A 21,984-nucleotide genomic window follows, 5' to 3' on the forward strand; every position below is an offset into this window, starting at 1 on the left:
TTGTGTGCCTTGATTGGTAGGTTCTAAGAGAAAATTCCGTGGAGGAGTCAGTGATTCAATTGAATGGTAGAAGCATTTTGAAGGAACATTTTCAAAATAGTTGGTCGTATACACTCAAGAAGCTTAATTGGCATCTCGATCTTTAAATAATTTCACACTGCTATAGCGGAAAAAAGAAAAACACTGTCATTTTACTGACCCAGTTCGAAGGCAGAAAAACCGCCTGTCATTCTTGTCAGGGGCACAGTAAACAGTGAGCAGCCGTATGTGGTGCCGCAGTTTGAAACGCGTGGTAAAGAGATTCACCCTGACGCTTTTTTTAATTTCTCCCTCGCCATTACGTTAAAATTTCTACCTTCGAGAGTTTTTCGTTGTTTTGCGTTTCTTGAACTCTCTACGGGATCTGTTCACTTTGCCCCTGACGAGAATGACAGACGTTCTGAGCTGACGAATAATTTTTGCTTTTGTCAATCTATGCTCTTTCTTACTTTTCTTTTTGGTGAGCTAAGATTATCATTATTTAGTTAACATTAAAGCAATAAGAACTAAAACCATCTCGCTTCTCACTCGTTCTGAAAGGATATATGCTTTTATGTTTGCATTAAAATACCAGAAAATCAACCCTTTTAACTGTTCATCTGGTTTCGCGAGTTCGTTCACTCGGTTTTTCGGTTGTTCGTTCGTACGTTTTCGCCGGCGAACGCTAGGTGGAACTTTAGATTCGTTAACACGGTCATTCGGCTATCCGTTTGCTCTTCCGGTTTTTCCTTGAGTTTGCCACGCGTAAACTCAATTTATTCGTTCGTTCTTCCGCTTGCGCGTTCATTTGCGTTTCTGGTTTGTTCAGTTGATCTTCATGCCTCATGCCTATGCTTCACGTTAGAGACATGTTTCCTTAGTTCGGCTTATTTTTCATTACCATTACTTTGAGTCTTAGGTAGTTTTAGTTAGCTTGAGTTCGAGATACTGGAACCTTCTTGATCGAGAGAGCAGATTAACTACGCGAACAGGCGAAGATGAGCGAGCCAAAGCTTTTCAAGTCAGTCGGCTGATGCGCTCTCACGACAGTGCATTTGAGTTAAATAGGTTTTTGTTCCGCATGAAAACATTTTATCATATATAGTTAAAAGCGATCTCTCTTTCAATGGAAAACTGAAAGAAATAAGGCTGACACTTCACCAGTGTGGTTTTCCTCGACCTTCATTTTTCTGTAAATTGATTTTCATCTTTAGCTTGGTCTTCAAAAGGTGTATCTATTTATGGGCATAAACATGCTATAAACAATTAAATTTAACTAATTAAAAGCTGTATTAAAACATTTCGAAGAAGTTTCTTCATATTTTAATGATGGCTGTCATGCTGTGAGAAATAATTCTCCTTTCTCCATTGATCTGATCTTCAAAAAGAAAACTCTACTTTTTCACCACAACTATATCCCTATTTCTATGTCAAATAACGCCGGAAAAAAGCATTTGGGGAACTAAACGTAGAAAATTCTTTACGTTTCCTCAGTCGGAGTTCGAAAGTGAACGTGTGTCGAAAAGACTATGCAACCCTTTGTCTACCCTGCTAGCAGAGTCACTTTGATCTTTTCTAGATAAGTTGGTAAAGAGGAAGGCGACTCTGTCAACGGCTTCGAATTCCGGCTTTGAATTGTGTGCCGACTATCCTGCGATTTGGATGCTTCAGGCCAGTTTCATCCTGGACACACTGGTTTTACCCGGGGACGCATATGTATATTCGACTCTTGCTCACTTTTTCTGCGCCCACGCTGCTTTGTAAGGCACAGTCGCCTTCCTCTTCCAGACTATTCTAGGAAAGATCGAATTGACTCTGCTGGCATGGTACCTATTGTCTTTATAACAAAAAACCATTCGCACTGCGCTTTCAAAGAAGCTGATGTCATGAGCAGGCTCACTTTCAAAAATCGAGGTAGATACAAGAATAGAGAAAAGAAAAAGAAATCAATATAATATCTCTAAACATATCGTGTCGGTCAACTGTATCAAATCGAGATTTGAGACTTTTCCATCCGAAACCTTACCAAAACCACCACGCACACCATGAAACTCAAAATCTCGTACCTTATGAGAAGATCAATTTTTATTTTATTTTTTTTCCACGAAACTAAAAGTACTGTTATGTTTGTACGAAGAGCTAATTGCCTTGTATGCAGACGTATCAACTCAATGTCCTCACGTGTCATCATCATCATGTGCACATGAAACTCAAAATATCGTGCCTTACTAGAAGATCAATTTTTATTTTATTATTTTCACGAAACCGAAAATACTGTCATGCTTTGTACGAAAAGCCAATTGCCTTCAAGTTTGCAGACGTATCATCTCAATGTATCTAATTGACATGTAAATTTATGGGTGATGATGTTAGTTAAAGCCCGGGCCTTCAAAACATATAAGTTCATTCCCTTGAGCTGCCCTTGTAGATAAGACGGAACCTTGAAAGCACATCAGCAAACCAAAGTAAGTACCAAAAGCCTGAACTATTTTCTAGATCTTTCTAGTTAAAAGAGTTCGGAAAATTAACAATTTCATCTTAATGGTATGGTTTGTGATGGGCTGTATTCCGGTTGAAGACATTATGCAACATTTAGAAACATGTTTTGATAGGCTCATTTTTCATTACCGTTACTTTAAGTTTTAGGTTGTTTTAGTTAGCTTGAGTTTTAGATGCTGGACTCTTCTTGATCGAGAGGGCAGATTCACTACGCGAACAGGCGAAGATAAGCGAGCCCAAGCTTCTCACGTCAGTCGGCTGATGCGCATCAAGAAATGGATTTTTGGCAGTCTAGCGACTCTACTGGCCATGGCTCCTACATTTCACGGAAAAACAAATCTCAATCGAGAAATTGAAACGATTTCCACTCCTGAATTTATTATGTTCGTATTACAGAAAAACAAGTACGTAGTCTTGTTTCAGCACTTCGTGATATCAAGACTCTTCAGCTTATCAAGCACAACAATTTCAGTATCAGTAGCGTTTCAGTAAAAATATTAAGTTTACTTCCAGATGGGAAACCAGTGATATCAATATTACAACGTTTTTAAGTAAGTCGAGGAATACGTAGTTAAGATATTCTGGCTTTCTACTGAGTTGTGGTAATTGTTTTTATTCCGGTTTGAGGAACTCATCAAGGTCTGATATAAGCTAAGGCTATCAGCTTTGTTTCGTCAGCGTGTTAGTTGCGGCTCGTACCGATTGGATAGAAAAAGAAAACCTTCTGATTTCCGATTACCTCCAATTCTAAGCCAATTTATTCGAGTTTAATACGTTTCTGTTCCGCAAGAAAACATTTTAGCATATATTTTCAAAGCGAAATTTGGACCTGTCTGCTTCAATGGGAAACTGAAATAAGGCTGACAGTTCACAAAAAGAATTTCTTGTTTCCTTAATTACATAGATATTGAACAAGCGGTGAAGCTATTTTAGGGTCGTGATTTCTATTCCTGATATTAATCGTTTCAGCTTCGATACTGATGTCAAAATACCGTGCCTGCTTGCACGAACAATCCTCAGTAAGCAGCTTGAAATTAAAACTAGCCAGAGCACATTTGCCTCATTTCCTGAATGCAACTTGACGAGTGGTAAACTCATTGAAATTTTAATTGTGGTGTTCCATGACCATCATTTTCGGTACATTCTAGTTTTCTTCATCTTTAGCTTAGTCTTCAAAAAAGGCAGGAAGTTCTCCTGAGCAACAGCAACAAGCTGAACCTATTTTTTCCCCTTCAGAACATGTTTCTGGCGATGGTTCTTGTGGCCGGCCTTGCTTGCCAGTTTCTCCCGAGAAGCACCGCTTGCTCGAGGTCAATTTACGAACAGAGAGGGAAAGGTGCATCTGTTGTCAAGGCCGTCGTTGACAAGATAAACAGTCTGGGAATATTTCCAAATGATCGCAAGTTTCTCTGCCGTATTGCCTGGGTTGAATCAAAATACGGATCGGCGAGGGGTACGTACAGGCGTGATTACTATGGCGGCATTTGGCAGGTAATGAATCAAGAGCCTAACTATGTTATTTCATATATATGGTACATAAATACCTTGCAGGTGATGATCCTGGGAGAAGAGTACTCCTATACATAACTTTTTCGAAGCTAAAATTTTCAATATATCGCGGTATGGTTTTGGCAAACTCCTATTATTTAGAGTCATTGGGTTTTTAACTTGATACTGTCATAGATCGCCCTTAGAAACTAGCATAGGCCGCGGGATCAGTGTTCATCATCGTTCATAAGGCGGATTATATTTTGCATCGCCCTCCCATCCAACCCAGGATGCTGCGCTGTGCTCTTAGCCTGCCGCTTCCGCTACGACCTCTTTGTTTTGAATTCCCGGGATCTGCCCTGGTCAGGAAATTGATGCACATGGGAAATGTCGCGAGTTACACCATCACTGAATTGATAGCGATGAGAAGGGGAGGGCAATCGGGCTTTAATTATGTCTGCTAAAAACTAACGTCCTAGGTTAAAAAAATTCGTCCTCACATAATTTAACACTACAACTTGCCTTGTGTCGTTATTTTCATGTCATAAGCCACCAGACAGAGGCCGTCAACATTAGTCGGAGATCGTTTCAAATAGGGGAAGAAATTAGATGTAAAAGTAAAAGGTCACTTTCCGTCCTCTTGAAGAACGGGTCGGCTATATAATCATTCTTGCGGCGAAAGCAGGCTCTGAGGAACAATGGAAAGGAAAGGCCAGCGCTAGTGTTGTGAAGAGAGGATTTGAGACTGTAGCGGGATGGGGAATAACGTAACCTGAACTTTCCCAACGCGGTTCAGGGATGCATTATTTTAGGAGTTTAATATTTGAGATACACGTTTATAGTTGTTGTATTTTGTACTTAGGTTGACAGGATTGGTCATCTCGAGACGATTAGCAACCGTCGGTTGACGAGGTACTGGAACCAAATCAAGGAGAAACTCGGTATCGACTGGACCAGGACCAGGTGGCAAGACTTGCTGAAACCTCTGTACTCTGGACTGGCGGCTCGGCTGTACCTCGTCAGGATTCCTGCTGCGATTCCATCAAGTCTGGAGTCGCAGGCTGCGTACTGGAAGAAATACTATAATACGGCTGCTGGCAAAGGAACCGTTGCCAAGTTTATTAATGATACGAGACGGGCTACAGGCTGTGCTAAATAGAAAATCGGAGTCGCATGCCATCAGTGATGCAATGATTTTATGTGCCCTTTTAACGCGAATCCTATATGATTTAAACTTTTAAATACACGTAAATAAAGTGCTGGTAAGAGAGGGTTTGCATGGGGTTAATTGATAGCAGAGGATTGGGTAAAATTTTAACTGTCAGCTGAGAAATGGCAGTTTTTAACTAATAGCTAAGAAACGCCAAGAAACTGTTGGCTGAGGGAAAGTTTAGCTGAGTAAAGAGTGAATTTCTTTTGCAAAGAACTTGTCAATAATTGTGTAGTTCATGCCTGGAGAATAAAATGCTAACGAAGATGTCTTAGACCTCCTCACAATCGCTTGCAGTAGTCGTGAAGTCGTCAGAAGATGATAAGTAGTTTTCGTAAAGCCTCGAAAGGGATTGGAATAACTCGAAAATTCTTCGGAAAACTTCGGATGATACTCGTCACTGTTCGGCTTATGGGAAAGACACCGTTGGTACGATACAAATACGGCATACTGATCATAATTGTTAGCTGAGAAATGTCTTAAATCTCAACTAATAGCTGAGAATCCAGCATCCACATGCAGATCCTCTTAACAAGATCGTTAAAATGTAGAAAAATAAGCAAGTAAAATAAAGAGAAGTTTAATTTTTGAAGGTTGGTTTGAGTAATTTTGTTAACACTAAAGAACTGCCATAAAATATAAGACGACTGTACTCTTCAGATTTTCACGGCTAATATGCAATCAAATATCGTGCCCAGGTAGTCAGGAATTTGATCTTTTCCCATGGTGAATTTGAACTGCAATTATCTTTTGTTGTGGCGGAGTACGCGCGTGGGTTTTTCCTGATTTATGGGAGTCGAGGAGTTTCTCAAGGACAGAATTTCGCGGTTTTCAACAAGAGGCTCACACAAAGGGGATTCAAAAGAGTTTTTGAAGGTGTCATTATTATTTGTCTTTCCAGGAAGTACAACAACTATTAGTTTAACTATTTACAAGCAACTAGTAGTCCTAAGGGTGGGAGATTTGAGTACCGGGGTCGAGTATTTGGACAGGCTTTTGGCCGCGGTCGCCGGAGACGAGAATTTGAATAAGCTAATCTGCCACAGCTCACAAGCTGCGGGGATTGCACGGGTAGGGAGCAGATGTATTGATCGGAACATCACAAAGACTACATATTCTCCCTTTTACTAAAAATTAGGAGACAGCATCCGTTAATCCCGGCTTATCAACCTCTGGAGTGATCCATAATCTATTTATTGCTATTACTAGTATTGTTACTTTAATGTTCGGGTTCCATGTAAGACAGTTGCAAGGAAGGTAACTGATTGGAACATCAAGGGAAAGGGTCACACATCAGCTCACTTTCCTCCTTAGCGAGTTTCAAGAAAATAAGTAAAATGTCTCCTGCTAGCTTCCTGCGCCACTGTTCTCTGCGTGCGGCGAATATCCTTCCCCGAATATCTCCACACATTGGATAAAGTTCAGTTGGGAGAATTTCGCTTTTTCATAAAACAATGAACAATGAACACTTAAAAACCCTTACTTGGACTCGAAAACAGTCTCTCAATGTTTATATAAATCGCTGTTCTGATTACAACACAGTGTAATGTTGGTTGTCTAAAATGAAACGTGAGATGATTTTCCCTTTTATTCTGGGAAAGCGTTACTTAAAAAAAAAATTGGATCACGCTATATGAAAATAGCCAATCACTTCGTACACTCAGCTGTTAACTTAACACAGCAACGTTACTGATAAAATCTGGGGCCTTGGAGCAAACACGTTTACTTGCTTTATACCGGAGGAAGGACCAGCAAACAGATAAACTTAATAAACGCAAGTAGCTTGTGTATACAAAGGAGTAGCCTTATATTTTGAGCACCAACAATATTTGTTAATTGTAATTTGTGACTTTATTGATTGTAATTTCCGGGGCATCTTATTAAGTTGAATATGCGCGCGATGGCCACTGTCAGTAAAACTAAACAAATGTAGATATTTCACATAGAAAGAGTTTATGGCGATTTAATGAGTATGATGAGGAAACGTGAATGCAATGATACCGTCATGTGCAGTGTTCTAAAGTCGTTGGAAATCCTAGCCTGGGTTTCTTCTTTATTGAGACGCATGAAGGACAAAGTGGTTTCAGCATGTTTCTCGTTCAACCTTCGGTTAAAATGTTGCCCGATGCAACAAGAGGGAATTTCACGGTCATAAGTAAATATTGATGAATTCTTGGAAACGATGAAGTTTATGTGCTGTTCCTGCAAGTCAAGCACGGGCTAGAAGAAAATTCGAAACGTAAATTACCAATGTCGGATACTCCAAACCGTTTTCAGATCGTGCAACCATAACCGGAAAGTTAACTTCGTCGAAGTGATCATGACATACGTTTGTTAGTTCTGGAATTTCAGTTGATTGCCGTGATCCTTTAATTTTGTGAATCGTTCGGTTGTGCTTTTAAGCGGACTCCTGGGTTCACCTTGAACACCTTATGAGTCGCTATTGCAGACAGGTTAAAAATTTGAATCAGCTCTTTAGTTTGCTTGAGGTGTTATTTTTGAAGACTTTTAGTTACAATTTTAGTAGCTTTATCCATATTGCAACTTCACTTGATTACAAAGCAATGTTCTTCAAGTATAATTAATTATAAGAGACGGGAATTATTGCCCATTAAGTAAAGAGGAGGTAATGCAATGTATGAGGACTTAAAATTAAAATTCCTTTCTTATTTAGTTAGTTTAGATGGTCCTAAAAATTTGACTAAATGTTTCCCCTTGGTGCAGTTTCCGTAAACGAAATCCTCAATAATATCTTTTTTTGTCCGTTGTGAAAGAAAGAGTTTGTCAGTTACTTTTGAGAGATGTGAAACAGAAAGACTATTGATTAATGAGAGCATCGCAGTTATGTTTGCACCTTACTAGTAAGCAGCCGCGAGAAGAAAGCCAGCAAAATAATAATAATAATAATAATAATAATAATAATAATAATAATAATAATAATAATAAAAATAATAATAAAAGGCTTGCACAGGATTCGAACCCAACACCTCTCGGATACGGATGAAGCCGTGCTCTCTAACGAAAACGTCACTTGAAAAAAAGAAGTTTGCGTTACTAGGAATACTTCGCGATTATTCCAGCTCGTTCAACTTGTACAACTGTGGGCGAAGTATCCGGGAACTAAGTTGATAGGAACGGCTTTCAAGTAATGACGGAGAATGAAAAATTACTGTCGTGTGCTCACGCACGTTCTCCACAAAACTTTGAATTTGGTGATTTCACGTTGTTGTTTTGCTGATGATGGCAAAGAAAAGTACGATTGTTTTCGCTCATTTAACCTATTGTTTCGTGGCATCATCGTTGCCGTGGCCGTCCTCGTTACTTAATTTCAACTGGGAGCTGATCATTTGTGAGTTCCTAATAAACCGGTAGAAAATAAAAACATCAAAGAAAACCGAACTCTGCTAAAGCAATGAAAAGGAAGAAACGCGGAGATACCTTCATATACCTGTTAGCCGATAAGAGTCTGAAGTACTTGGAAACAATATAAGTCCATGACAGCATAATCTAGTTTGACAGATTATTATTTTGTCTCGGGAAACGAAATCTGCTATTTCTGTAGCCGGATTCCAGGAAGCCTTAAAATAAACGTGAAGAATTGGAAACCGAAACCGAACAGATTTTTCAAATCACGCTATTCGAAACCAGCCAATAGCTTTACTTGAGGAGGTATCAATAAATATTAATATGGTATTAACCTGAGCTTCGGAGCGAACAAATTCACTCACTTTCAGTTGCTGCTACAGAAAACTTGTCTCTGAGCGGATCGACGGACTAAAGTAAGTATTTTCTAAAGTTTTAGTAATTCCATTCCATAAACAGTTCTGAAAGAGGAGCGATTGGGTAAATTGAACACTGTGGAAAACTGGGAATGTCTGAAATAAATTTGCACGCATTCAGACACCGTGAAACCTAGAAGGAAATGGCGACAAATTTTTCGTCGATTTAATTGTTGCGGTGAAACGGGCATTTGGATTCCAAAGCATCTGGGTATTGATTTTATTTCAACATAGGGAACTTTCGCTCCTCGTTTACTACTTGTCTTCTAGCTTCGGAGCGTAAGAAGGTGGCTTCCGGAAACGGCTTCCTCTTTCACTTTCATGTTACTTAATTTATTGTTCAGCACGGACCTGTGCCCGGTGATGCCTATAAAGCAAAATATGTCTGGATGTTTTCTTAAAGTATACCGCTTGAAATCATCAACTAAACTTTCAAATCTACGTTGGTAAACAAAAACATTTCAAAGAGAAGGCATCATAGTTTCACTCTCAGTGATTTATTGAGTCCATTGTCGAGTCATCTTTAAAATTATCCTCATGAGGTCATCGAAAAAACCGAATCGGTCACACCAGTTGCTTTCATTAAAAGCTGACCTTACTTAGAAAACAAATATCACTTGTCTCGCTGGGCTCATTATATTAGCATCTGAGTTTTCGTTTCGCTTTCTTCGAAAACGTAATGGTTTAATTTACCGAGTAAAACAAAACGAAAACGAAAATGACTGCAGCGTAATATTTTATTATAATAAGTGGTTCGAGTTAAAATTGGCCACTTACATCAGTGCTTACATTTTTCTATTTCCATTGTCTATTGTTACGTAAAAGAACCTTTGTTAAAACTAATCGAAAGTAGCAACCTGTAGCAGTCCTCGATTTAGCAACCGTTTGATATTTGTCTGGAGTCTTTACGGTGCCTTGTTTCTCTCGCCAGATACCATGCTTCTTATTACATTATTTTTTCTCAGTTTACTTTGCTTCTCGGTTTCGACTGCAATGGCCTACACGCCAAAGGGTAAAGGTGCGCCTGTATGCAAGGAAGTCGGGGACCAAATAAACGGGCTGGGGATATTTCCAAACGATCACAAATTCCTCTGCCGTGTTGCCTGGGTCGAATCAAAGTACGCAGAGGCACCAGGTACCTACAGGGCTGGATATCATGGCGGTATGTGGCAGGTAACGAGTGTTTTTGCATCATTTGATGCTCGTCAAGTGTGGGATGGGCGATGAGGAAGAACCAGGTCACAAGTTCTGTCCCTAGCGCGCACAGAACTCAGAAAAATATTATGCATGATTGGCAACTTTCTAAAAACTCTCTGGTCATCGCGTTGCGGAATGCTAAATCCTTCGATGCACAAATAACTCATTGGAGGGTGGCAAAAGTAATGTCCTTATGTGATTCATGCTACAGAAGCCTTGTGGCCTGCATGTAGGACCCGAGTGAAACTCAACTACAAAATTTAAAAACTGTGTGAGGGAATAAAACCTTTAATTACCAAAGCTAAGAAAGATGTCACAAGAGTGCGACGAAGGAAAAATCTGATTCATTGCGAGAACTAACCCATGCATTTAGACACACTAGTCGGATGCCCTAACTACTCTTATGAAACATGTACTACATTCTGGTAGGATCTTCAGTGATGAAAGCGTCCTCCTTGATGTCAAAGAGGGAAAGATGGTACATATCAGAAATAATCAGAAAATAAGAAAGAAAGAAAGAAAGAAAGAAACAAATTACTATGAAAGAAAAAAAACATAATCTTTCTTTTATCACTGATCGAGCTTAACGATTTCGCATTTTTGATCCTTTCCTAACACTGTCCTTATGTTTTGCTCACTTTACTTAATGTTCCCAGGTTGACGAGATTGGTTACCGCGAGACTGTGACTCAAAAAGGGCTGAAAAAGTACTGGGATCAGATCAAGGCAAAACTAGGCATCGACTGGACCGAGACGACTTGGAATGACTTAGAAAAACCAATGTACTCGGGACTGGCTGCTCGCCTGTTCCTCGCTAGGATTTCTGCTCCGATTCCAACTGACCTGAAATCGCAGGCTCAGTACTGGAAGACCCACTACAATACTGCTGCTGGTAAAGGCACAGTGGAGAAGTTTATTGATGATGTGAATCACGCCACCGGTTGCGCCGTGTAGAAAAAGGTTACACAATTGGACAGTCAGTGTCTTTTCGTTGACAATAGTAAAATATAATAGAATTCGCTTTTGACAGATCACAGAGCAAAGCGTTTCAGTGGTATTCAATTTTTTTTTCTTGGACTTAAGAGACCAAAATAATCTTGATCATGTGGGAAATTTATATTTTATCAAGAGAGCCTTCGCGGCACGTTGATATTGATAATGGTATTTGATTTTAAACACCGTCGCTAAATGTCAAAGCAATCATTCCTGTTTAGTGGTGACTTTGTTCGGAGTTTTTTTTCTTACTTAGAATATGTGAGAATATGATAATTTTGTTTGTTTTCTTGAAAACGTCATAGTTTATTAACAAACGAAATAAAAATAAAAGGCACTGATTTTAAATAACCATTTTATGCAGTAAACTGTTGAGAAAACGCGATTGCCCTCCCTTGTAGTGATGTAAGGAGCTCAGCTGAGTCAAGGACACCCAAGGGTTCGTTTCGGTGGAGTACAGCTGATTTGTTCAGAAAGACATTACTGAGGAATTTGGATTAATTGTGAAGAAAAACTAGAATTTTCTCTAGCGAACAGTCACGTCAATGACTTCCCCTTTTGTTTTGGGGTAAACACGTCGTTAAAAACGGCTATCAGAAAGCCACCAAAACTAGTGGATTCGTGGAATAAGGTCATGTTCCCTAAACTTTTTCCTCAACATAAATTTCATCTAAGAAATCCGAACAGATCAAACAATGTTAGCTTACGCAAATTTGCCGTTAAAAAGACCATAGATTAATGTGATGAGGCAGGGAACAACATTTTAACCGATTTGGCTTTTTATTGTCACTCGTAGGGAAGCTTACTAATAGATGCAATGATTAAAATGCTTGAACGCAACTGAAATCACAGTTGACAACCTTTCACTTAGTTTGATAATTCAGATAGTAAAAACAATGTGCCGATATTTATATTTGTAGCATTTATTTGTAAGCTTAAGTGTTTGAAGTAATTGCCAGTTTTTCCGTGGAGCTTTCATCAAACATGAGGTATCAGGAGCACCAAGAAAGTCCCCAGAAACAAAGGATTTCGTTGTTTAAATTATAAAGAGCTATTTGTGTTCGCTAAGACAGTTTGTTCTGTTTGACGAAGGATCAGATTCTTTAGCTGAACATTTGATTGAGCGAGAAGCTGAGGAAACCGAATCTAGTTATCCATTCATCCCTGCTTATCCACTTATTCGGCACGTTTCCCAGAAAAACGGGCTCTGGCATGTCCGAGATCGCTCACATGATAGCTATGCCTGGGCACGTGCCCAAGTGCACGCGCCCCGGCACTCTCAAAACTCTTTTGCAAGAGTTGAATGGAATTATAATATGGTAATGATCAACATTAGTCTTGGAACACAGCTGGGGAGGAAACCATTCCACTGCCTACTGGTGAAAGCTTTGCCAACTTTTCGACGAAACAAAGTAAGAATTTTCTATTGTTGTTAACAATTTCTTTTCATGAAGAACAATAGGAGAGCTGATATGACTTGTTATCGCAAATCAGCTGCTGATAGCAATCAGGGGAAGCCCCTTTGCTGTATCAGTTTGGTTTCGAATATTTCACCGGAAACGTCTTGGTCACGCTATTTTTAAAGCCTAGGATACAACCAGGATCATTCAAAATGTATTAATCGTTAGGTGACATTTATTTCCTCTTTCGATCGGCGGATTGTTTTAATAAATTGTTTAATTCAATACATCATAACTCGTCCGGAGAATTCAGTTTATTTACTAACATGTGCAGGGAGCTTATAACATTAGCGGATGGGTCTAGCATCATACGTTTTCTTGGTGCTATCCTAGTATAACGACACAAAGGTAGCTTCAATTGCTCAATCCTTTAGCACAAATTGCATCTCAACAAACGAGATTGCACGAAAAAATTCATTTTTCGTAAGTCATCCCTTCCGCCGCTTGAAAGTTTAAATTAGCATTCCTCCTTCAACAGATGAATATGTTTTATGAGTGATTTTTAACTGAAGTGGCGCAAATTTCGTGGAATCAGTGTAGTTTGTAAATCTGACGACATAAATAGGAAGTCGTTTTTCCAAGAAATCACTGACTGTCACTTCTGTCAGCTATATCAGATTTACAATGCTCAGCTTTTTCGAATAGTTTTTCTTGCCCAGTATCTTATTTGCTGCTTTTAATATCGCTGAGGTCTCTGTAGCCCAAGCGATAAAAGACATTGAAAGTACGTTTTGCTCGACTAGGTCATAAATCTTCGCAAGTCTACCCCTACTGGACTTTATACTATAGAATTTATCATTAGAAATTTACTCTGAATTTGAGACAATAACTCCTTATGGGTGATTTATAAAAAGCCCTACAAAGTTTTTAGAATGTATTGTTTTCAAAAAGGTAATAAAAAGATTAGTTTCCCAGAATAACCCCTCTTATGTCACTTAAATGAGCGACAAAATTTCTGGGAAAGCAGATGAAGATTGTTTTTGAATGATTAATACTTGCTCAGTATCCAATGTGCTACTAGTCTCTAAAAATGTTAAATTATGAAAGAAGATGATATCTACAGTCAAATATCCTTATTCATTTTTATGTTAAGTGTTTGGGGTTGATGGTTAAGATTTCACCAATTCTTAACAGGGGAGACCATTCTGCTTGCGATTTGAGCCATTACAACTGTGGAACAGCCCTTTTCAAGTAAACAAATTTTAGGTCTTGTCTTTGACAACTTGCTTTTATCAGTGATAAAAAAATATTATAACGATAACCAAAAAATAACCTGGAATACTGATCCACGAAGTAGGAAAAGTAGTTTGAGAAACTACATTATTTTTTACATATTAATTCGAATATATTTATAGTCAAATACTATTGTCTTTTCTTCTTTCCTGCAAGAATGATGTATGATGAAGAAATAAACAACGACGCAACCTAACCTTTCTTTGGCTCGGAAATATGACCAGATATTTATCTACGGACATTATTTGCTCCGAGAAGAGAAAGAGTTTTCGACAGCTAAGTTCGGAATGTTGTTGCCTTGTTGCGTTGTCTTCAAATTTCGTGGAAAACGTTTGTCAAAGACCAAGGGTATTTTTATAAAAAGTAACGAGCAGATAAGGATTTCTGTGAGTTGCAGGACAGGGTAACTTTTTGATACTGAATCTCATATTGCACTATTGATTATTCATCTTTTCAATATTTGCTGAGAAAAAAGTTACAAACTAACAAAATGTGCAAAAATTAAAACTTTAAGTCTGAAGGAAACCGTATATGCGGATCTGGACTCAACCTTGACTCGTGACTTCAACTTGATTCGGCTGGAACTTGACTCGTAAAAAAAGAGTATACTCTTAGAAATTATTACTTCATGGTTGACAAGGAAAATAACAGGCAATTCACGTGACGGCAATGGTCTGTACGCGTGCCCAGAGGATGTGCTCACTTGTAACTAACCAATCGCTTTGCTTGTAGAGGTATAAAGGTACTCTTGTTATGATAATTTTATGTTATTGAATTAAATCCTTCTCGGAGCTAACAAGTTTAGTTTGTCGTTACCAGCAGCAGTTTCTACGAACCAAAGTAAGCATTTTCTCCTTTGATAATTGGCTCCTATAGGCAATAAGAAAGCGCACAATATTTTAAAAATTAAGAATAGTTAATTACGTGCACTAATTATTAGCATCAATAACGGATAACTGAATTGCACACGGTAGACAAGGAAAATACTAAAGAATGGAGCGTTAAAATTTATGTCAAGAAGACAAGAAGGAAGATAGATATTCTATAAAAATGCTCATATACATTTCTCCGTGCCGCAATTATGTCTGACTTCGTGTGAAAGCAGGAAGCAGTTTGGATAAAACTATCTTTTATTTATAGCTTGAGCAACTGCTCATGTTGCGTACACGACTACGAGTAGTCTGGGGTATTTGCTAATTCCTTCACTGTAACGTTATATTTTGTGAAATCGCTTGCACATAAAACGCTATAAAGCAAGAGATTCAATCCTGCAGTGGTAAAATCACGCCCGGGCTGGAAATTAGAAAAGAGGAAAACTACTTTCACTTTCGGTTAACATTGTTGAGTTAAATATTATAGTTTTAATATTATTGTTGTATTTAATAGCTATTTTTATGTTTATTTTTTTGTCGAAGACTAATCATATAGGTTGCATAACAAGAGAACATCTTGTATTTAGCAAAAAGGCCAAGTTTTACTGAAAAGTCACGTATTTTTAAAAAACGAAGATGCATGAGAAGATGGCGAGGTAACAAAAGAAAACAACCCGGAATCAGACCGGTCCTCGTAGTGCAAAAACCTGTTTGAGGTACTACAGTTTTATCATCCGTACGTTTTCTAGTTATTATGCTCGACCCTTTCAGCATAAACTGCATCTCCAATAAGATTGCTCGACAAAATTTATTAGATACTTCCTAAATCGTCCCCTCCGCACCGCTTGGAAGTTTACATTAGAATTGATGACACTGGGCATTCCTCTTTCAAGAAATGAATATACTTTATGAGTGATTTTTTAAGTGAAATCGCGCAAGTGTAGTTTGCAAATGACACAAATAAAAAGACGTATTTTCAAAAAATTACTCACCGTCACTTCTCCCAGGTATACCAGGAACAGAATGTTCAGCGTTTTCGAATAATTATTCTTGCCCAGTCTAGTGTCCAAAAACCAGTTTCCAAGAAACGGTCCTCGTATGTCATTTAAAAGGGCGACAACATTTCTTGGAAAACATATGAAGGTTTTTCGAATTATTCTAGCCATTAAAATACTTACCCAGTATCCAATGTCCTACTACTTTCTGAAACTGTTGAATTATGAAGAGATAAAATCTGCAGACAAATATCCTTGTTCATTTTCACGTTTAGTGTTGAGAGTTGATGGTAAATTATCAATCCTTAAAGGGGAAGTATCACGCAAATTTGATATCATTTCAAGACCTCCCAAATGTTTGTCTTTCAACAGAAACAAAATAGTAATAGTCTAGCTTTGTTATAAATTACTACCCCAATGTAATAAAACTGTCGATTAGTGCCTCTGGCAAGAGACAGAGTAGGTCAGAATGGATTGAAACTTGAAAAATGTTAGGCTAACGTTTTTCAAGTTCTTGCATTTTTGTTTCCAAAATGCACTAGAACAGATCACAAGTTGATCCTTTCAAGAATTGAGTGGATTCCTTCCTCTCGTTGTTCTAGTATTATTTAAGTAGCTAACAGAAGGTTTTATTTCACTATTTTTTAATAAAGAGGTAAAAACCCCATGATACTTCCCCTTTAACAGGGTAACCATTTTGTTTTGCGATTTGAGCCATTATAGCTGTGGAACAGTCTTTTTGAAGTAAACAAATGAATTCCAATCTTTGAAAACTTGCTTTTATCAGTGATAAAAAAAGTACTGATAACAAAAAATACCTTGGAATACTGGTCCACGCAGTATGAAACGTGGTGTCAGACACTAAAATTGTTTTACCTTATTTACTCGAATCTATTTACAGTCAGACACTTTTGTCGTTTCTTCTTCCCTGCAAGAATGATGCATGATGAAAAATAAATAAACAATAACCTAATCTTTGTTTTGCTCGAAAGTGTGAACAGATATTTATCTTCGGACATTATTTATTCCGAGAAGAGAACGATTTTTCGAGACCTTATAGGAGCGGAATCTTGTTTTCTTGTTGCATTGTCTTCGTACTTTCGTGCAATCCGTTTGTCCAAGGTCGGTTGACTTGTATAAAAAGTAAAGAGTAGATAAGGATTTCAACTTAAATGCTGTGAGCAGAAGAAAGCGGCAACTTTCTGATACTGAATTTCATATTGCACTATTGTTTATTAATCATTTCAATATTTTCTGAGAACAAAATTACAAACTAAGAAAATGTGCAAAAATTAATTTTGAAGGCGGAAGGAAGCTATATGTGATCTGGACTCGAGCTTCACTTGTGACTTCAACTTGATTCGGCTGGAACTTGACTCGTACCTGAAAAAGAGTAAACTCACATGAATAATTACGTCATGGTTGACAAGGAAAATAACAGGAAATTCACGTGACAGCAATGGTCTATACACGTGTTCAGAGGATGTGCTTACCTGTAACTAGCCAATGGCTTGCTTGCAGAGGTATAAAGGTACTCTTGTTATGATAATTTTGTTATTGGCTTAAACCGTTCTTGGAGCTAACAAGTTCAGTTTGTCTTTACCAGCAGCAGCTTCTACGAACCAAAGTAAGCATTTTCTCCTGTTCTTTAATAATTCTCTCCTATAGGCAATAAGAAAGCGCACAATATTTTAAAAATTAAGCCTAGTTAATGACGTGTACTAATAATTAGTACACGTCATTATTGTTATCATCAGTTACGGATAAAATTGCAAACGGTGGCGATTGAAAATACTGAAGAATGGAACGTTAAAATAATATGTCCCGTGAAATATAAGAAGACAAGAAGAAGAAGGATAGATATTATAAACATAAACATAAACATATATATTTGTACGTACCGCAATCATGTCTGACTTCGTGTGAAAGAAGGAAGGAGTTTGGATGAAACTATCTTAATCTATAGCTTAAGCAACTGCTCAGATTGCGTATGTGACTGAGATGGTAGTCTCTGCGGCATTGTTAATTCCTACAGTTTAAACGTCATATTTCGGGAGAAATCGCTTGCACAAAAAACACTCTAAAGCTAAAGAGATTCAATCCTACGGTGAGAAAATCGCTTCCGGGCAGGAAATTACAAAAGGGGGAAACGACTTTCATTTTCGGTTAACATTGTTGAATTTAAATATTATAGTTTCATTATCATTGTTGTATTTTAATAACCATTTCCACGTGTTTTTTTTTCAAGGGCTAATATAAGTCAAGTAACAAATAAAAGCATCTTGATTTTAGTAAAAAGGCCAAGTTTTTAGAGTCACATATTTTCAGCGAAGGTCATGTGGGTAGATAACAAAAACAGACAATTAACCCGGAATTACTGGTCCGTGTAGTATTAAAAGCTGTTTGAGACACTACAATTTTGCCATATTTATTTACCTATACGCTTGTCGTTTCTTCCGTTCCTGCGGGAATGATACATGATACCGGATCATGACCAAGATATAATAATAAACAATAACCTAACCTTTTTTGTGAAGGGATATTTGTCCACGGACTGACGGATTATCTGTTCCAAGAAGACTGAGAACAATTTTCAGTGATTTGGGCATCCCCGAGTTTTGGGCATCCCCGTACCTAAATCTCTAGTGATATGGGTATCCCCTTCCAATATGGCTGCCGTGTTTTCGGTATTCCCCGGGACCCTCCCCCCATGCCTAAAACACCAGCGATTTGGGTATCCCCTCCAACATGCGAGTAGAATTTCGAGGGAAATACGTAAAAATCTTGGAAAGATGGATTCCAAAAAATATAGAAAATATAGTTTTGGAATATGTGAAAAGCCAGGCCTATCCGCTCGGGTTTACGAAACAAGAAAAGTTAGTTTTAGGAAAATTTGCAAAATATAGAGTACAACGAACAAAAGGATTCTCTTTTTTACATCGACAAACAAAAGGATGGCTTGACTTTAAAGCGATTAGTTACAAAGGAAGACGAGAAATCAAGTGTTTTTGAGGAATGCCAGTCCGCTGATTTTTCTGGTCATGCTGGCAGAGAATCAGACAATACCCGTCAAGAAGGTCAAGCAGCGTGCATGCTTGGCGAAAAAATTGCAAGAAGATAATGTTGTTGTCTTAAAACAATCTATTTCAACACTGATGTTAAATCTTCGTTGTTTTCTTAAACGTTTTTCAAACTGAGAAATAGACTGTTCACGGTCCCCCTATTTTTCCGTGGGATTCTCGAGACTGGTAGGCTTTGATGGAGCTGCCGCCATCTTGCGCGAGCGCGATCTGGGGAGAGTGTCTAAACTACCGAGGGGAGCGGGAGAGCTCTCCTCGGTAGTTTAGACACTCTTCCTAGATCGCGCTCGCGCAAGATGGCAGCAACTCCATCGAAGCCTACCAGTCTCGAGAATCCCACGGAAAAATAGGGCAACTGGGAATAGTCTAAATGAGAAACGTTATTCACTGATATCGACACAGTTAATGTCCCCATGGCCATGGCTTTTTATTGAAGGTTATCGACATTTGTCCTCAATCTACTTAGTTTCCAGGGAAGTATGGCGTATTCACCAAAAGGCAAAGGCTCGTCTGTATGCAAGGAAGTCGTTGAAGTGATAAACGGGATATTCCCCAACGATTACAAGTTCCTCTGCCGTGTAGCCTGGGTCGAGTCGAAATACGGAAATGATCCTGGAACGTACAGGCCTGGGTATCATGGCGGCATTTGGCAGGTAACTATTTCAGGATAAGTGTTTTAATTTGCACATTCATTCAAATATCAATGAAGGATGCTAAATCTCAGAGATGTACCACACAGAACACAAGACCAATTTTAATTTTTTTACTGGAAGAAAAATCGAAATATGCCTATCCAGAATCGTGTAACCACATTTGTATTTCAGTTCTGTGTTTGGCAGTGATTTTGAACGTAACAAGCGACGATAAAAAAGAAAAAAGAAAAAAAGGGTGGGGGGGGGGGGGGGGGAACGGCTACCACTTGAAACGCCAGCACTCGAATCTATTTACGGTGGCCAAATTATCATATGAATTCTGTTGATAAAACCAAACAATCGTTCTACTTCCCCACTGACACAGCACCACAATTTCTTTAGAAACTGACAACCCTCTTATCGATTTTTTAAAAAAGTTCAGATAATGGGTAAGAAACAAGTTGGAATACCACAGTGATTCACGTTAGCGATCTCCTTAGCTTCTTAGTTTAATTTACCGCCCTGTTTCTTATAACAAGTGCCCTCATCAAAAGCTCGCTGATTGCTAATCCACTCCGTGCTCAGATAAGCGTCCCACCCCTTTACCATCAGCGTCCCTATTTCAATACATTTTTTGGGTGTACTTGATCGATGAGAACAAGTTAAAAAAGCTGTGAGATTCGCTCGACATACACGCGTTTTAGTGAACCTTCAGCAGAATTCTTACGGTTACAGTTGGTGTTAGTACTATTAAAAAATCGTTGAAGCTGAGGCCAAAACTTAGACGAAAACAAAAATACGTGCTCTCTCGTAGAGAAGGGGCACATGCAGATAGTGCATCTTAGGTCTCCAATTTTAAAGTTAACGTCCCGAGGGCTTATGAATCTTAACGGTTCCGGTTCTTTACGGAAGTTGTTTTAGCGTCGCATCCCATTATTAATGCTCATAGGTTGATGAGATTGGTTATCGTGAGACAGTGACTCAGAAGGTTCTTCAACCCTACTGGGATGAAATCAAAAGAAAACTCAACATCGACTGGACCAAAACATCATGGGTGGACTTAGAGAAACCGCTGTACTCTGGGCTGGCGTCTCGGCTGTACTTGGCTTGGAAGCTTCCTGGTTCGATTCCAGCTGACCTGCAAACTCAGGCTCAGTATTGGAAGACTTACTACAATACTGTGGCTGGTAGTGGCACCGTGCAGAAGTTTATTGATGATGTGAACCAAGCAACCGGCTGCGCTTTGTAGAAAGTCGGATTCAATTAGTGAACTGTGTCTTTTCCTTAGTTCCTCAGCAAAGGGGTCTAGTAACGCAGCCATAAACCACTCGGTTGTGATAAATTGAAATTTTAACACGAACTCCGAAGTTTTTTAGACAAACGTCTGGGCTTGAATTGTTTTTGTTATCTATATTTTCAAATCCTCTTTTGAAAGTACAATGAAATGATGAATCTTGACGAATTTGCAAATTTTGTCCACAAGCTAAAGCCTTCGAGGCTTCGAGGCATGTGTTGGGAGGGGTCAGTTATGTTGTTTTAGTGGCGTCTTCGTTGTTAGTTTTTCTTTTCACTGAGAAGTTGTAAAGACAGAATAACTTAAATAAAAAGAATGAACGAAATAAAGTGAAAAGGCACTGAATATAAAATACTTGTGTAAGCTTTGTGTAGACTTGAGTGAAAGACCTTTGCATTGTTAGATACCACATCTATATTTAGTAACGTTAACCGGCTGTGAAAAACCGGAAGTCTCACTTTCACCAATTGAAAACTAAACATACTTTCGCAGTTGCAAACGTTACTGCACTAGTGCACCTAAACTATTAAGAAGTGTCTGGCTCTTAATCAGGATGGAAATCAATTACAACTTGAAAAATTTGCGCAGTTACCGGGGGGGGGGGGGGGGGGGGGGGAAAGGAAGGATCTTTACCCCAAGTTTCATTGAAAAGGCCCACATTTTACTTGGATAAAGCCCCAATTTTTTACCCCATATTTATACCTCTGAAAGAAACCAAAGACAGAAGAGTAACATCTGACGATGTTGGCGTAAATTTGTCCTTGTTTTTCTTTAGCCGATATAATACTTGAATTTAATTGCCACTCTTTCGTTTGTCGGTTATTTTCACGACCCTAGGAGAGTGAAAAAGGTCCCTCTTTTCGGCCAGAGTCTACACTCCACTCGCACACCCCGGGTGGGTCATGTAGAAATTACTGAAAATTAAGATAGACGTTGTCCTTGTTTTTCTTTAGCCGATGTAATACTTGAATTTAATTGCCACTCTTTCGTTTGCCGGTTATTTTCACGACCCTAGGAGAGTGAAAAAGGTCCCTCTTTTCGGCCAGAGTCTACACTCCACTCGCACACCCCGGGTGGGTCATGTAGAAATTACTGAAAATTAAGATAGACGTTGACTCGTCTTTTCTGTCGAGAAATGGCCGTCGGGCGAGTCCCTTTCTTTCTAGACTTCAGTACGGTGTATTGATTTCACGAATTAAAGTTTTCAACAGTCTGTCTGAGGTTATTTTGCTAAC

The 21,984-nt window shown here is 38.7% G+C and overlaps 3 protein-coding genes across 5 annotated transcripts; all 3 read left to right on the forward strand.

Moving 5' to 3' along the window:
- The first annotated feature begins 2,335 nt into the window (after nucleotides 1-2,335).
- Nucleotides 2,336-5,804, forward strand: LOC146474756 (uncharacterized). Its single transcript, XM_085116502.1, has 3 exons — nucleotides 2,336-2,483; nucleotides 3,754-4,008; nucleotides 4,868-5,804. The coding sequence occupies exons 2-3, from the start codon at nucleotides 3,757-3,759 to the stop codon at nucleotides 5,162-5,164; spliced, it is 549 nt and encodes a 182-aa protein (XP_084972628.1). The 5' UTR covers nucleotides 2,336-2,483; nucleotides 3,754-3,756; the 3' UTR covers nucleotides 5,165-5,804.
- A 3,047-nt stretch (nucleotides 5,805-8,851) lies between these two features.
- On the forward strand, nucleotides 8,852-11,524 carry LOC146474757 (uncharacterized). Its single transcript, XM_085116506.1, has 3 exons — nucleotides 8,852-8,994; nucleotides 9,960-10,167; nucleotides 10,848-11,524. Exons 2-3 carry the CDS (start codon nucleotides 9,988-9,990, stop codon nucleotides 11,142-11,144), a joined length of 477 nt encoding a protein of 158 aa, XP_084972632.1. The 5' UTR covers nucleotides 8,852-8,994; nucleotides 9,960-9,987; the 3' UTR covers nucleotides 11,145-11,524.
- Nucleotides 11,525-12,472: 948 nt separating this feature from the next.
- On the forward strand, nucleotides 12,473-21,101 carry LOC146474758 (uncharacterized). Of its 3 annotated transcripts, none has more exons than XM_085116509.1 (3): nucleotides 12,473-12,595; nucleotides 19,290-19,476; nucleotides 20,405-21,101. In XM_085116509.1, the coding sequence occupies exons 2-3, from the start codon at nucleotides 19,303-19,305 to the stop codon at nucleotides 20,702-20,704; spliced, it is 474 nt and encodes a 157-aa protein (XP_084972635.1). In that variant the 5' UTR covers nucleotides 12,473-12,595; nucleotides 19,290-19,302; the 3' UTR covers nucleotides 20,705-21,101. The 3 variants fall into 3 exon arrangements, with proteins under 3 accessions (XP_084972635.1, XP_084972633.1, XP_084972634.1); XM_085116507.1 differs by lacking the exon at nucleotides 12,473-12,595 and adding an exon at nucleotides 14,602-14,716; XM_085116508.1 differs by lacking the exon at nucleotides 12,473-12,595 and adding an exon at nucleotides 17,260-17,370.
- The last annotated feature ends 883 nt before the right edge of the window (nucleotides 21,102-21,984 follow it).

Source organism: Pavona decussata, unplaced genomic scaffold (genome assembly GCF_977016875.1).
Source record: "Pavona decussata unplaced genomic scaffold, jaPavDecu1.1 SCAFFOLD_87, whole genome shotgun sequence".
Taxonomy (NCBI): domain Eukaryota; kingdom Metazoa; phylum Cnidaria; class Anthozoa; order Scleractinia; family Agariciidae; genus Pavona; species Pavona decussata.